This window comes from Mesocricetus auratus, unplaced genomic scaffold, assembly GCF_017639785.1.
Source record: "Mesocricetus auratus isolate SY011 unplaced genomic scaffold, BCM_Maur_2.0 Super-Scaffold_4256, whole genome shotgun sequence".
Taxonomy (NCBI): Eukaryota; Metazoa; Chordata; class Mammalia; order Rodentia; family Cricetidae; genus Mesocricetus; species Mesocricetus auratus.
The window spans coordinates 37,132,247-37,148,447 of NW_024429182.1; the positions used below are offsets into that span (position 1 = coordinate 37,132,247).

General features: G+C 40.8%; 1 protein-coding gene across 3 annotated transcripts in view; it reads left to right on the plus strand.

Annotated features, from left to right (window-relative positions):
- Positions 1–8,684: 8,684 nt before the first annotated feature.
- Smc5 (structural maintenance of chromosomes 5) overlaps positions 8,685–16,201 on the plus strand; it is a 62,808-nt gene continuing 55,291 nt past the window's right edge. For all 3 annotated transcript variants that reach the window (XM_040746347.1, XM_005063740.4, XM_013115039.3), the window contains exons 1-3: positions 8,685–8,943; positions 13,571–13,712; positions 15,098–15,150. In XM_040746347.1, the coding sequence (XP_040602281.1) occupies positions 8,759–8,943; positions 13,571–13,712; positions 15,098–15,150 (380 nt within the window). In that variant the 5' untranslated portion in view covers positions 8,685–8,758. The remainder of the gene's footprint in view (positions 8,944–13,570; positions 13,713–15,097; positions 15,151–16,201) is intronic.

The following is a 16,201-nucleotide window of genomic DNA, read 5'->3' on the forward strand; positions in this document are numbered from 1 at the left end:
TGTAGAACATCTATCTTGGACCTTCTGGCTTTCATAGTTTCCATGGAGAAGTCAGGTGTAATTCTGATAGGTTTGCCTTTATATGTTACTTGGCCTTTTTTCTTTGCCGCTTTTAATGTGCTTTCTTTATTCTGCATGTTTGATGTTTTGATTATTATGTGGTTGATTTTTGAAAAGGTTATATGTGGTGCTGAGAATAAGGTATACTCATTTTTGTTTGTGTGGAAATGTTCTATAGGTGTATGTTAAACCCAACTGGGTCATAACTCTCACTATTTACATCTTATGCAGCAGTAGACACAGTTTACAGATAGAACTGAAGGGTTATGTGAATAATGGGGATGCTACCAAACCTAACAAGAATTTAGAAGGGAGTTAACTGACCAAGGCTAATCAGGGAAAGAAGCTAATCTTGTGGGTCATTGTCATAAGTACAGTGTCTATTGCCATGATAAAACACAATGACCAAAGGCAACTTGAGGTGTAAAGGGTGTGTTTCATCCTACACTTCTACATTACAGTCCATCAACAGAAGTCAGTGCAGAAACTCAGGAAAGGACCTGGAAGCAGGAACTAAAGCAGAGGCCATGCTGCTTGCTGGCCTGCTACTCAGGGCTTGCTCAACCTGCTTTCTTATACAACTCAGGATGACCTGCCCAGGGTAGCACCCCCACGATGGGATTGACCCATCCACATCAATTACCAATCAAGAAAATGTACTGCAGACTTGCCTACAGGTAAATCATACAGAGACAGTTTTCTAAATTAAGATTCCCTCTTCCTTGTCTAGGCTAGAGTCAAGTTGGAAAAAAAACAGCACAATTAACCTGTTATCAACTTGACACACATACATCACTTATTAAGCCGTAACCTTTCCTTACTTGTTCATTCCCAGGATCTCATATTAATATCAATAGCACAATATAAAACTTTTCAATTTTTAAAAGGACCACAGTCTTTAAAATTGAAATAATTTTAAAAATTTAGTTTGTTTAAAAGATTTAAAATCTCTCTAAAAGATCCAAAGTCTTTCAACTGTGGACTCCTGTAAAACTTAAAAAATAAACAAATCGATAAAAAACAATAAATAAACAAATAAAAACAAGTTGATACTTTCTCAGTACCAGAAGGAAGAATCAAGATACAGACACAATCAAACAATTCTAACAGTACAAAATGATCAGTGTCTGCCATCTAGGTATCACTCAAAATCTTCTGGGCTCCAAAGGGCTTGTGTAGCCATCTACAACACATACATCTTACATGGTCTGTCCAGCTATACTCCATACTTGCTGCTGTCCTTGGTAATAATTCTCATGGTACTGGTATCTCCAAAATGCAGAGTTCTTTGTTATAACTAGGCTGTACCTTCACCAATTGTGTTGGTATTTTGATGACGATTGCCCTTAAATCTGTATATTGCCTTTGGCAAGATTGCCAGTTTTATTATGTTGATCCTACCTACCCAAGAATATGGGAGATCTTTCCATTTTCTGGCATTTTCTTTAATTTCTTTCTTTAAAACTCAAGTCTTTCACTTGTTTTGTTAGCATTACCCTAAGTTATTTTATGTTGTTTGTGGCTATTGTAAAAGGTGGTGCTTCTCTGATTTCTTTCTCAGCCCATTTATCATCTATATATAGTAGGGCTACTGATTTCTTTTTTTAGTTAATTTTGTATCCTGTCACTTTGCTGAAGGTATTTATCAGCTGTAGGAGTTCCCTGGTAGAGTTTTTTGGATCACTTATGTAAACTTTCATATCATCTGCAAATAGTGAAAGTTCAACTTCTTCCTTTCCAATTTGTATGCCTTGATCCCCTTTTGTTGTCTTATTGCTCTAGCAAGGACTTCAAGTACAATATTGAAAAGATATGGAAAGAGTGGACAGCCTTGTCTTGTTCCCGATTTTAGAGGAATCGCCTTGAATTTCTGTGTATTTAATTTGATGTTGGCTGTTGGTTTGTTGTATATTGCCTTTATTATGTTTAGATATGTTCCTGTTATCCCTGATCTCTCCAGGACTTTTAGTATGAAGGGGTGTCAGATTTTGTCAAAGACTTTTCAGCATCTAGTGAGATGATCATGTGGTTTTCCTTTTTAGGTTTGTTTATATGGTAGATTACATTGATGGACTTTCATATGTTAAACCATCCCTGCATCACTGGGATGAAGTCTACTTGATCATGGTGGATGATTTCTCTGATGTGTTCTTGGATTTGATTTTCCAGTATTTTATTGAGTATTTTCATCGATGTTCATGAGGGATATTGGTCTGTAGTTCTCTTTCTTAGTTGTGTCTTTGTTTGGGTTGGGTACCAAGGTAATTGTAACCTTGTAAAAAGAGTTTGGCAATGACCCTTCTGCTTCTATTGTGTGGAACAGTTTGAGGAGTATTGGTATCAGCTGCTCTTTGAATTTCTGGTAGAATTCTGCACTGAAACCATGGGTTGTTTTTTGGTTGGGAGACTTTTGATAACTGCTTACATCTATTTAAATTGCTTATCTGCTATTGATCTAATTTTGAAATGATATCTACCCAGAAAATTGTCCATTTCCTTTAAATTTTCGAATTTTGTGGAGTACAGGTTTTCAAAGTATGAACTGAAGATTCTCTGGATTTCCTGAGTGCCCATTGTTATGTCCCCCTTTTCATTTCTGATTTTTTAATTTGCATGTTCTCTCTGCCTTTTGGTTAGTTTGGATAAAGGTTTATCTATCTTGGTGATTTTCTTGAAGAACCAACTCTTTGTTACATTGATTCCTTTTGTTTTCTTTGTTTCTACTTTATTGATTTCAACCCTCAATTTGATTATTTTCTGGTATCTACTCCTCCCGGACCAGTTTGCTTCTTTTTTCTAGAGCTTTCAGTTGTGCTGTTAATTCCCTGACTTCAAGCTTTCCTACAGAGCTATAGTAATAAAAACGGGAGGAGAGTAAAAGGAGGTAGGATAAAGAGAAGGGGAGAAAAAGACTGGGGGAGGAGAACAAAAGGGATCGGAAGACAGAGACAGGGGAGGAATAGAGGAGAGCAAGAAAAGAGATACCTTAATAGAGGGAGTAAGTATATGTTTAAAGAGAAATCTGGCACTAGGGAAATGTTCAGAGTTCCACAAAGATGACACCAACTAAGAATCTAGTAGAGAGGCCACCTTTGATGCCCTTCCCCTATATTGAGATTGATGACTACCTTAATTGCCATCCTGGACCCTTCATCCAGTAGCTGATGGAAGCAGAAACATGTACCCACAGCTAAGCACTGAGCCATACTCCTGGAATCCAGTTGTAGAGAGGGAGGAGGGATGATCAAAGAAGTCAAGATCGTGCTGGAGAAACCTACAGAACCAGCTGACCTAATCTAGTCAGAGCACAGGTACCCCAGTTGTAAAGCTGGGGAACCAGCATTGGACTGAATCAAACCCTCTGAATGTGGGTGCCAGTTAGTAGGCCTGGCCAGTCTATGGGACCTCTAACAGTGGAACCAGTGTTTATCCTTACAAATGTACAAATGGAGTTCAGGAGCCCGTTCCCCATGGAGGGATACTATTTCAGCCCAGATACGTGGAGGAGGGCCTAGGCCCTCCCCCAAATTATGTGACAGACTTTGATGATTCCCCATGGAAGGCCTCACTGTCCATAGGGAGTGGGTGGGGTGGGTTGAGAGGGGTTAGTAAGGAGCATGGGAGGATGGGAGGGAGAGACAAGGGGGGGAATTGATATGTAAAATGATTGTTTTTAAAATTAAAAAAAGGAAAAAAAGGAAATAGCAAACTGTCTCAAAGATGATCTCAGCAGAGTCTGATCCATGCATCTTATCCTGCTTTCTTGCTATTATGTATACCATTTGCAAAAAGTTATGGTGAAGCCAAGAAAGAAAACACAGAAGGCTAATGCCTTCATCTTGGGCTTCTCAGTTTACAGAACTGTGAGAAATAAATTTCAGCTGTTTAGAAAGATTTGACATCTTCTTATAGCAGCTCAAATGAGCTAAAACAAAGGTATTCTAATGAAGAAACATATTAATAATTCTTGACCCTAACCATATCTGCCAACTTTTTAGGTTTTGCAGAACTGGAAAGTTGGCATTCAGAACGGCCTCTGGTCACTCAATCCTTGGGCAGTAAATGCTATCTCTTTGTCATATTTATATCTCAACAAAGAGAGGGTGATGATGTTAGCTGGTGACTTCCATGTGAGTTAGTCTGGGAGTTGGTTCTCTCTTTCCACTGTTGGTTCTAGGGACTGAAATCAGCAAGTCAGGCTTTTAAAGACAAGATGTTTTATCTGGAAAAAAAATGCCAAGTCTGCTGCTATGGCTCAGGCATCATTAGCACAAAATCCCATGTAAGTGAGGTTACTTCTGATCATATTCTCTGCCTCCTCAACATTACCTCTTTAAAGAACTTTTTTAGATGTCTATATGGGGTAGGTAGTACACTTGAGTGCAGTTGCCAGAGGAAGCCAGAAGTAGGTAAGGAAATGTCTTGTAGCTGGAGTTGCAGGCAGTTCTGATTGCTGTGGAATATTCCTTTACACTGTGTAAAGATGTGTCACTGTGACTAGTTTAATAAAGAGTTTAATGGCCAATAACCTAAGCAGGAAGAGGTTTGTTGGGACTTCTGGGGACAGAGAAGTCTTAGGGAAGAAAAAAGGCAGATTTGCCAGCCTGACACAAAGGGAGCAAGACATGCAGGAGGAGAGGTAAAAGACAGGAGTCATGGTGGCAACACGTAGATGAACAGAAATGGGTTAGTTTAAGTTATAGTAGCTGGTGGGACAAGTTGAGCTTTCACAGTTGATAAGTCTCTATGTTTTGTGTGTGTATGTGTGTGTGTGTGTGTGTGAGAGAGAGAGAGAGAGAGAGAGAGAGAGAGAGAGAGAGAGAGAGAGAGAGAGAGAGAAAGAGAAGCCCAAAGAAAAATCCACCTACATCTGACGCTTGAAACCAAACTATCATTCTCTGCAAGAGCAATTTATACTCTTGACTACTGAACCACCTCTCCAGCCCTCAAAATAGTTCTTATCAATGGAATTAAAGAATCCTGATACAGAAAGACTTTCATGCATAAGTGAAAAAAAAATTTTCGAGACAGGGTTTCTCTGTGGCTTTGGAGGCTGTCCTGGAACTAGCTCTTGTAGACCAGGCTGGTCTCGAACTCACGGAGATCCGCCTGCCTCTGCCTCCTGAGTGCTGGGATTAAACGTATGTGCCACCATTGTCCACCATGAGTGAAAAATTTAAAGCATACTAAAAGGTATGTGTTACTAACAGTCTACCAGAGTGTCTTTGGTTCATGTTAATTTTGAGTCTCACAGAATATGAGTACTAATTGGCATTAGTCAAAAGAAGTCTGAGTCAGCTATTGGGAAGTGAATGCTAAAGAATCAGAGAAGCAAAGCAGTCAGCCACTATAGAGCTCTTACCTCTACCAGTGCTCAGACCTCAGACTGACTGCCTCAGGCCGCACTGTTCCTCAGATTGCTTCCTCAGACTGCCTGCTACAGACTGCTACCAACTCCTGTCTCTTCCTGCCTTATGTTCCTCCTCAGCCCAGTCATAGCACTCCTGTCTCTAGCTCCTTAATGCTAGGATTAAAGATGGGCCACTCCACATGCTGGGATCACCTTTGTGTGAGCTCAGTTTCTCTTTTAGGCTGGATCAATTTCTTGTAGCCCAGAGTGGCCTTGAACAAACAGAGATCCATCCGTCTGCCTCTGTCTCCTGAGTGCTGGGATTAAAGGTATGTGTCACCACTGCCTGGCCTCTATGGCTGACTAGTGTGGCTAGCTTTGTACTCTGATCTTTAGGCAAGCTTAATCTGTTAGATCATAAACTAAATATCACCACAGCATATGTATTCAATGAAATGCTAAGTTCTTAAAACCATGTTACAAAAACTATTTAATGGCATGAAAAGTAATATATTAAGAGGGGATAAATGCAGTATAAACAATACAATGTGTGTATTGTATTATTACCTTCTTTGAGGAACAAAAGGAATATATAACACACATACAAGGAAACAGACACCAAAACTGCACTAAAATCTTAATGATTAGTTGGAATAAAGTAATTACAAGTTTTTCCCTTTGTAATTGTTTTCCTGTGTTCTTCCCCAAATTTCTGGGGGCTTAATAGGTATTGTTTTTATGACTGGAGGTAAAACCAGTGACATTTTCCTTATAAAAAAAACTCAGTCCTTAAATTTTTTTTGAATGTGTGTGGTGGTGTGTGAGTGAAGGCACATGTGTAAGGGTCAGAGGACAACTTTCAAGAGCTGGTTCTCTCTTTCTACTACGAGATCTCATGATTGTAGCAAATGCAATTATGTGCTAAGCATCTTGCTAGTCCAACCTTTTCAAAGGGTGGTATCTGTTAGGTCCTAGGCAGACAAGGTATGTAGAAATGAGGTCAAGCAACTATAGAAGGATTTCTGACAGCTAGATAAAAGCCAGCATTCCTCAGGAACTTGTGAAATGGTATCCTGTCCCCAAAAGGAGTCATTTTCCTTGTCACTGGCAGAAGGGACATATGGCTCCACTGACATGCACCTGTGGTTGCATATCAAAGTGTTCATGCTACTCTGAGCTCGAAGCTAGCCTGGTCTACAGAGTATGTTCCAAGGCCTTCTCAGAGAAAACCTGTCTCAAAACAAAACAAAGGCCTAAGCTAGCCTCCAGGCTCCCTTGTCCCCATTTAGTAGTACCCATTATGCATTCCAAAGCCCCTACATCAGCATCTTGGCCCTTCTTACCTGCAGCCCATTCTCTTTAAGACCCTCAAGATTCTTCCCCACTCTCTCTTTTTTCTGCTTTTCCTGACAGACAACCTTGGCAGTTTGGAATAGATGCTTCCCCTTCCCACCGACTGAGTGGTCATTTCCGTGTTTCTTTACTGCATCCTCACATACAGTGTCGATCATGACTAGCTGGTTAAAACCCACAGTATGGCTGTATTTCTGAAGTCATTCAACTTTGGGGATTCACTCTCAACTTTCAAGTTTAGAAACACAATTTTAATAGCACTCTAAAAGCCTAATGCTGGCATGAAAATGGTGAAGCTGGTCCCCTACCCTTAATCCCCATTTTGCTGCCTGTATTCTTATTTGTCCATAGCATAGATTTCCTCATAACTAATTACTTTTTCAGAGTTTGACCCTCCTCCTACTCCTCCTCCTGGGTAGAATTTGAGATCCTCCTGGCCAAGTACCCAAAGTATTGAGACTGCCAATACATGTCATTAAGTCTGGCAGCATTTAAACTTTTGAAGCTACTTTTCAACAATCATATACCAGCAATGTGTGGAAGAACAAACAGTATAGTCTCCTAAGCAGTAGGTCTTTTCACTTCTTCCTGTCTGTTGAATATTTTACAAGTTATTCTTCAATAACTAGATAAATCTAGCACCCATGAGAGGTTTACATGCTTCCTACACGATTTTATTTTTTTTGGTTATAACTGCTAGTGAACAGATTCCACTTGTGTAAGAGGCAGAAGGAGGGGCCTACAGAAGTTTTGGTGTAGCTGTCAAGAAAGGACTCTACTGCAACGGATTTCTAAACGGCTTCCCCCACTGCCACATTTGACATCTGTCAATTCATTTCCATACAGCAAGCAGAATTACTTAAAACCATGGTTCCCGCCGGGCGTTGGTGGCGCACGCCTTTAATCCCAGCACTGTGAGTTCAAGGCCAGCCTGGTCTACAAGAGCTAGTTCCAGGACAGCCTCCAAAGCCATAGAGAAACCCTGTCTCAAAAAACCAAACCAAACCAAACCAAACCAAAACAAACCAAAACAAAAACAAAAACAAAAAAACAAAAACCATGGTTCCCCTTGGTCTGCACTCGCCATTACCTATTTATTCTCTACCGGTTTTGCAACTCATTATTGGTTGGGCGAATCGTGACTGCGGGGCTCAGTGGCATCATCTTTGAGAGGGCTATTGAGATGAATGTGAGCACAATAAGGCAGAGCTACTCCTAAAGAAACTCGCTTATTCAAAGATTTCTGGAAACCAACACTGAGTTTAAGCAGGAAATGAAGGAACCTCCCCGCAAGAAGAGGCCATCCTGCACTGAAACCCCGGCACCAAGGAAGAAGCAGCAGATGAGTTCAACACCAGCTTGAGGTGTACAGTGAGTAGCAGGCCATGCAGAGCTATATAGAGAGTCCGTTTCAGAACATAAAAGGGCAAGGAACTGTGCGTGGGCAGGTAACCAATGCAGGGCATTCTTCACAATTTTGAGAGCGCCAGAGTGTTGCTAGCTCCCTGTTTCAAACAACCAGCACAAAGCCAATGGGGACGGGTATCTTTTATGTTCTTTGGAGAAGGGAGGTTGAGTTGAGCACCGGAGAAGGAAACCACAATGTAGAACCAGGACAGGTGTGGCGCTGGGTTCCAGGGAGGGGAAGTCGCAAACTCGCATTCAAGCACGGGAAATGCCGAGGCAGGTTTCAAAATAACAAGTGCAATTCACATATTGCTCTAAAGTTCTTCTCTGAGAAGAAAACCCCGAAACGTGCGGAAAGCTGTCCTCCAGTCTCAGCCCCTCCGGTCGCAAAGCCACTCAGCATCTCCAGACTCTGAGGCCAAGATCTGCAGCGACTGGCGGGCGGGGCGGGGCCTCGGCTTCCCCGACCAGAACTGCGCAGGCGCTGCGCGGTCGCGGGGCGGGGTCAGGAGGGGGTCAGTTAGCGCGGGAGCCTGGGCTGCGGCTCGCCTGGAACGGAAGCCGGTGCGGGACGCGGAGGAAGCCGGAATGGCGACTCCGCCTGGGAAGGCTGCGACCCTGAACCCACAGGCTTCCAAGAGAGCTCTCCCCGGAGATGCTTCCTCTGAGGTCCCGAACAAGAGGAAGAACTCGAACCCGACGTCGACTCTGCCGCGGCCATCCGGGCCCTTCGTGGAGGGCTCAATCGTCCGCATCGTCATGGAGAACTTCCTGTGAGTGGCCGCAGGCCGCGCCTGGGCGGGAGCAAGCGGGCCCGCAGGCCCCGGGGCGGTGCGGAACTCGTGCCGGCTTCCCCTGAGGCTGTCCCTACCTAGGCCGTGGAGACTGGCGGGGTTGGCTGTAGTAGACGTGTCAACCGATTTTTTTTTTTTAATCCACCGGTCAATGGTTTTGGGAGGCGTCGGAAGCAGTCGGCGGATATACTAAAGGGCCAGGCCTCCTAGTATAGTACAGTCGTGGATTTGTGAAGGGAAAAAAAAAAAAACTCAGGAGGCAGCAGTTAGAGCGGAGTGGCAGATCTTTGAAAGTGTACACATTTTCCGAGTGGGCAGATGAAATGGCAATGGCTGTTGATTGGAGGTTAGAGTGTACAAAAAAAAATAAATCGTGTTCCCAGATTTTATACCTCTTTGCAGACTCTTGACCCTTCAGATCCTCATTTCTTTCCTGTCCCCACCCCAACTAGTTAAGTAGATTCTAAATGTTACCAAAAATGTCTTAGCGTTTTATTAGAGTTTTTCTTTGGTGACTTGTTGTTGTTGTTTTTCGAGACAGGATTCTCTCTGGCTTTGGAGGCTGTCCTGGAACTCGCTCTGTAGACCAGGCTGGCCTCGAACTCGATGAGATCCGCCTGCCTCTGCCTCCCAAGTGCTGGGATTAAAGGCGTGCACCACCAACGCCCAGCTTGGGGTATTTTTAAAAATGTAGACTTGAGTAAGAGTTACAGAACTCTAGTAGCAATATTATCTTTTTTTCCAAGCACTTAGGTACCAGGTACACATCTGTCTTATTTACACGTCGTTGTTTCTTCCTTTCTTTATTGATGATATAAGCAGAAAGGTGTTTTTGCCTGGGTTTGTGTAGATTCTAATAGCTGAATTTCTGTTGGATAGAGATGAAAGGCAAACATTCAAATGAGGTATCTGCTGTAACTTATCTACCCAGGGCTTCGTGGGAGGCGTAAAGTCTCAAAGGGCTAGCTAGTTTCATGCCCAACTGTAAGAGCTTTGAGAAGAATATATTAAAATCTAAAAAGAAGGGAAGATGATGCACAACGAAGGAACTGGCCAGTTTGTAAGTTAAGACCATGAGTGGATACAGGTCAAAACCATGGTCTCCTCTGCTGTTACTATGCTTCGAGAAACTCCAGCTTCCTCCTTCAGGCAGTCAGCAACCTGGAGGCAGTCTGCAGGATGATTTTGAGAGGGTGCCAGACAGAAAGCAAGAAGACTTAAAATAAGAAGCAAGAAATAGTCTGTGGTGGACTGTGGTGATGGCACACCTTTAAACCCAGTACTTGGGAAGCAGAATCATTCGGATCTCGATGCCTGCCTGATCTACAAAGTGAGTTCCAGGACAGCCAGGACAGTTACACAGAGAAACCCTGTCTCGAAAAAAGAAAGAAAAGAAAGCAAGAAATATAGGGTGAGCATAGTAGGAGATGAAAAGAGAGTGTGACAAGATCTGGCGTGAGAACAGAGCAATTCAGTCATTCTTCCAAGTCTCCATTTCAGCTAGCTGATCCAGTGTTACCCAGCAGAGAGAACTGGGAGAATAAATGATGACTACAGGAGAATGTCTGTGTCTTGAACTTCCTTGTGTATCATCTAAGAGAAACAAATGTTCGCTGGGCGTTGGTGGTGCACGCCTCTAATCCCAGCACTCGGGAGGCAGAGGCAGGCGGATCTCTGTGAGTTCCAGGCCAGCCTGGTCTACAGATCGAGTTCCAGGACAGCCTCCAAAACAATACAGAGAAACCCTGTCTCAAAAAAAACCACAAGAAAAAAGAGAGAGAGAAACAAACGTTCTGTGGGTGTAGTTTATAACTTTGGAACTGAGAGGTAATGTGAAAAAAATCACAGACTTGGGAGCCCTATGTACAGGTGATTGTTAATGTTGCAGAAGTTGTTGAAACTAAGCAAAAGGAAGTATAAGTTGGAGGAATAAAAAGCGTGTTTATTGTAAAAGTAAAAGGATGAGCTTAGAGATCCAGAGGCTCATGGGGACAGTTGTCAGGGAAACTAAGTTAAAGTACTACTTCAAAAATACCTGCTCCATTGAATCGTAATGAGACTGAAGCCACCTACACTTAGCAGTTGGAAAAATGTTGCCCCTTTGATAAAGCAGTACAAAAGAAAACTTTGTAGACCAAGGAAGAACAAAGAAGAAAAGCGTGGTCAAAAACAGCAAAGAGAAAAAGTAGTTGAAAATGCAGAGTTGGGTATGGTGTGGGGAGTATATTGAGATTTTTTTTTTTAGAACAGAACTTACAGAATTAATCTATATGTGTACATAGAAAGGCCCTTCATTAGAATGGCTAACTGTCCAGCAATTGCTGTCTACCAGTGGGAAGTCTAAGAATCCAGTGGTTGTTTAGTCCATGAGGCTGGATGTCTCAGCATGTGCCAGAATCCCAGAGAAGAAACTTGTAATGATAGTGAAGAAGTGGACTTGCCAGTGAGAGTGAGGGCAAGCAAGCAGGCAAAGGCAGCACACTTTTTTCTTCCGTCTCCTTCATCCAGGCTGCCAGCAGCTAGTGTGGCCCAAATGAAATAAAGGTGGATCTCACACCTCGAATGGTCTGGATTAAAAGTCAGTCTTCATACTTCAAATGATTTAATTAAGAAAAAATCCTTAAAAGTACACTGAGCTGCTTGGATTTTAGTTAATTGCAGATGTAGTGTGACAACCAAGAATAGTCATCACAGAGAGTGAGGCCGATAAGTAAGTAACAAGCAAGTAGGGAGGCTAGGTTTAGAGAACTCAGATGGCCTAGAAATGGTAGTACATGAGTTTGCTATGAATGAACTAAGTTGAGTGGGCTTGAGAGTGAAGGGAAAGAGTTCTCGGCTATTGCACAAATTTGTCAAGAAACTAAGAGAAATATATTATAGAACATAGAATTCTGAGCAGAGATAGAAAAGCTGAAAAAGATCACTTTCTCCCTCCTTGAGAGAGAGAGAGAGAGAGAGAGAGAGAGAGAGAGAGAGAGAGAGAGAGAGAGAGAGAGAGAGAGAGAGAGAGTGTGTGTGTGTGTGTGTGTCTTGGTATATGTCACAGGTTCCTTTGGAGACAGAAGAGGGCATCATGCTTCTTGGAACTCAAGTTACAGGTGGTTGTGAGCTGTCCTATGTCGGTGCTAGGAACCAAACTTAGGGCCTCTGGAAGAGGATGAACTCTCATGACAGTGGAACCATCTCTTCAGAGCAGGCCCTTTAGCTTTTCTTTTTCTTATCTTTTTTTATTTAAACAGGTGATAGTAGGTTTCATATGTATCCATGTAGTTTTTTGTCGCATACTTTTTGCTACCACCTGACTTTTTTAAAAGTTTTAAGTGTTGAAGTGTGTTGTTGTCTAATTATTTTTATATTTATCGTGTTAGTAGCATTCTGGTATTTATCTTGGGGAATTAGTTAGGTATACCTGAACCTAAGCACTAAAGAGAGGGAATATTACTTATGGGTTCCAATTAAGGATTTTGAAAGGCAAGGTAGTTTGCGTCACATCTTGCCAAAGCTATTCCCAGCAAATAATGAGGATTAAACACAGATAAAAAATTAATAAAATAGAAATGAAAAATATGTAGGAAAAAATCACTTAAATGAAGAGCTCACAGAAGCAGCAAATTTAGAAGCAGCATATAAAACTTACAGGTACTGAATATAAGTTAAATATGTTTAACTCATTTAAGTGTGGACTAACTATTCATGGCATCAGAGAATAGGGGACAGCATGGTGTGTGTGTGCACGTGCACTCATTATCACTAGACATCTCTGGTCTGCCTCCTTGTCTTCTCAGAGAAACAAGGATTATTGGAGCGTAGCCTGTTGTGGATTCTTGGAATCTTTTTGTAGCATATTAAAAGAAATGAAGGGCCTTTCTGTAAATTGATGATAAAATGAAGCTGTTGATTTGATAATATATCATTTTGTCATTTGAATAAGAATAACTCAGAGTGTTTTAAATTTTATATAAATATAGATAAACTAGGGTAAAAATACTAAAATATATAAAATATAGTAGCTACTGTTTTAGTTTTTAATGTAATTTTAAGACATTAGGAAAAAAGCTATGGCTTCTTGTATAAATTTGCTTTAAAATTATTTAATTATAGCAAAGGTAGCTTTGCTATAGTTTCCCAAAAGAGGATAAATTGTTTGAAACTTGGGTATTGTGTTTGTTTAACAACAGGATTTTACTATGTAACCCTGACTGGCCTCAAACTCACAGATATCTGCCTGCCCCTGCCACCTGGAATTAAAGACATGTGCCACCATACTCACTCCCTGTATTGTTATTTTACATATGCATTATTATTATTTTTTTCATTGGTAGAGATTTCCCTTTATAAGCTGATTATTTAAAACTTAGAGGGCTAAGGACATAACTGGGTGATAAAGCATTTACGAAGCATATAAAAGGCCCTGGGTTGAATCCTTAGTACTTCATCCCTACCCCTCAAAAGTATATGAATAGTATTACATTCATAAAGTTAACTAGCTTTTAAATGAATTTTAAAGGGGTTGCAGGCAGTGATAATGTAAAGCAACAAAATGCACTTGCAAAGAAAAGTGTTTTCTCTCAGTTCTGTTTAATGATTTTACCTCTTTACAATTCAGAACATATGATATCTGTGAAGTGTCTCCTGGGCCCCATCTGAATATGATTATTGGAGCTAATGGAACAGGGAAGTCAAGCATAGTGTGTGCCATTTGCCTTGGACTAGCAGGCAAACCCGCGTTCATGGGACGTGCAGATAAGGTGAGTTAACATAGTTAAGTCTTTAAGAAAAGTCAGAACCATCTATTTTTAGAAACAAGTCAGTTTCTACATTTTGGATTCTTGAGTGTGCCAAATAAGCTTTCTTTCTACCTAGAACTTCTAGAGTATCTTATTCCCCGGAGCTGGAATTCTAGGAGTTGTGAGCCATCCATTGTGTTTGCTGGGAACAAAACTCTGGTCATCTGCAATAGTACTAAGTGCTCTTAACTAATGAGTTACCTCTCCATGCCCAGATGCTGTTAATAATAACAATGCAAGTATAAGTTATTTATGAGTAAATTAACAAAGATTATTCAAAATTATAAAATTGTATTTTAAAAGAAAAGTTTGTGGGCAAGTTGAGATAGTTCAGTGGGTAAAAGCACTCGCTTCCAAACTGACAACCCGAGTTCTGTCCCTGAAACCCACAAGTTGAGAGGAGAGAAACGTCGTGCACTCTCCCTGCAAATAAATACAGTACAAAAAAAAATCAAAAATACACTATTTTGGTAAAGCTTAAAATGAAGTACTGAGAAAACTGCAGTATTAGTCAAGTGATACTACCAAATGTATAACTGTACTTATAAATATAATGTAGTGCTACAAAATTGAACCAAATACCCCCTAAAATTGTAAATAAGCCTATTCAAATGTTAATACATTAGCCTGGTGACCTTGGGCAGTAGTCTGGACATCAAACTTTCATTTCAAAGATAAGGGGATTGAAATAGTTAATTTGCAAGGACCAGCTCAGATTTTTGTGAATACTGATAAATACTTCATTAAGTCATGAATTCATTACTGCTGCACTGGGTTGTATTCTCAGTCTGTACAATTAGAATGGTTGTGTTGTAGCAGTTTTTACCAGCTTTGCTGGTTTTATTTTAAAGAAGCTGCATCTCCTATTTAAAAGGTACCTGAAGGCAGATCTTTCTTTAAAACAGAATGGGCACTGTTTGAGTGGTGTTACTGTTTAATCTATGTACCACTGTGTCTGCCACTGTAGTAGATTTGGTGTAGTACTCTGTGCTTGTAGTATAGAACTTGTTCTCTCTGGGGTTTAAACTCTTCTGAGAGTACATAGTACATAGTCTCTGGAGCCAAATTGCCCATATTTGCATCCCTTCTACTTAGTACTCTGTGATCAGCTTTGTAAAAGTCTTAACTGCCTGGCACTGAAATGATCCATAATTTACTGTAATTTCTGTAGTGCAAGAGGAATACAGGGACCTAGCCTTTCTAAAAAGTGGTCAGGATGGACATTCATGTAGTTACTGAAAAAAAAAACTTGACTTGAGAAACAGTAATTAATGACTTTTCCAGATCTCTGATTGTTATCCTGGGAATACTGTTGCTGCAGCTCACTTACTCTTTTTGCACTGTAGGTTGGGTTTTTTGTGAAGAGAGGATGTTCCAAGGGTTTGGTTGAAATTGAGCTGTAAGTATAAAATCTTTTAAAACCTCCCTGTATAATTTTTCAACTTGTATTTATACTGTCTTAATAACGTTGGGAAAGAATATAAATGTAATATTGTGGCAAATACAGAAAGTGATATTTAAAGGATATATAAAGCAAGTAAATATTTTTACTGTCTTTTAAAACAAATTTTAAAAAATATTTTTGAAAAGTTCTTTAAAAGTTGTAGTTTAGTGGGGGTAATGGAACAAAAGTGTATGATTGAAAATATATGCTAAGAAGTTATAGTGAGGTCTGATTATGTGCTTTGTAATTTTAGCACTTAGAAAATAGAGGCAGGAGAATAAGGAGTTGCATGATATTCAGGAGAATCAGGAGTTTAAGGCCATCTGTTGAGGTGTTCCCGCCCAGTTTCACAGCCACCTCAGAGCCCCCAAATAACACACAAGACATATATTAATTATAGGCTGTTGGCCGGTGACTAGGATTTCTTATAGGCTAGCTCTGTCTTAACTATTAACCCATAACTACTAATATATGTATTTCTACATGGTCTTATCTTACCCAGAACTCCAGGCCCATGGATCCTCTCCTCCTGGGATCACATGGCGACTTTTCTCTTACTACACTTCCCTGATCCTCCTAGTCTCCTAGTTCCGCCTATCTTGCTTCCCTATTTATTCATGAACCAATAGGAGAAGCATATGTACAGAAGACTTCCCCCATCAATCCTCCACTAAATAACAAGTTCAAGTCCAGCCTGGACTACTTGTGACCTTGTCTCAGACAGACACACCAGATAGGGGAGAGAAAAATTGTGGTTTTTCACAAATTTAAGGCTTTTTGCTGGTTTTGAAATAGTTGGGCTAGAGCATAGCATAGTGGTGGAGAGCTTACCTGATATGCTTAAAGTCTTAGCTTTGATCCCCTTATGAAGAAGATAGGTGAACAGATGGACAGTTGAAGCAAGTACTTCTGAAAGCAAGACTTGGGTAAATAATCTTCTTTCGGATTCTGTTTTATTTAACAGACCTATAGTTCTCTCTGGATTCAGAATGAAGAACATAGTGGG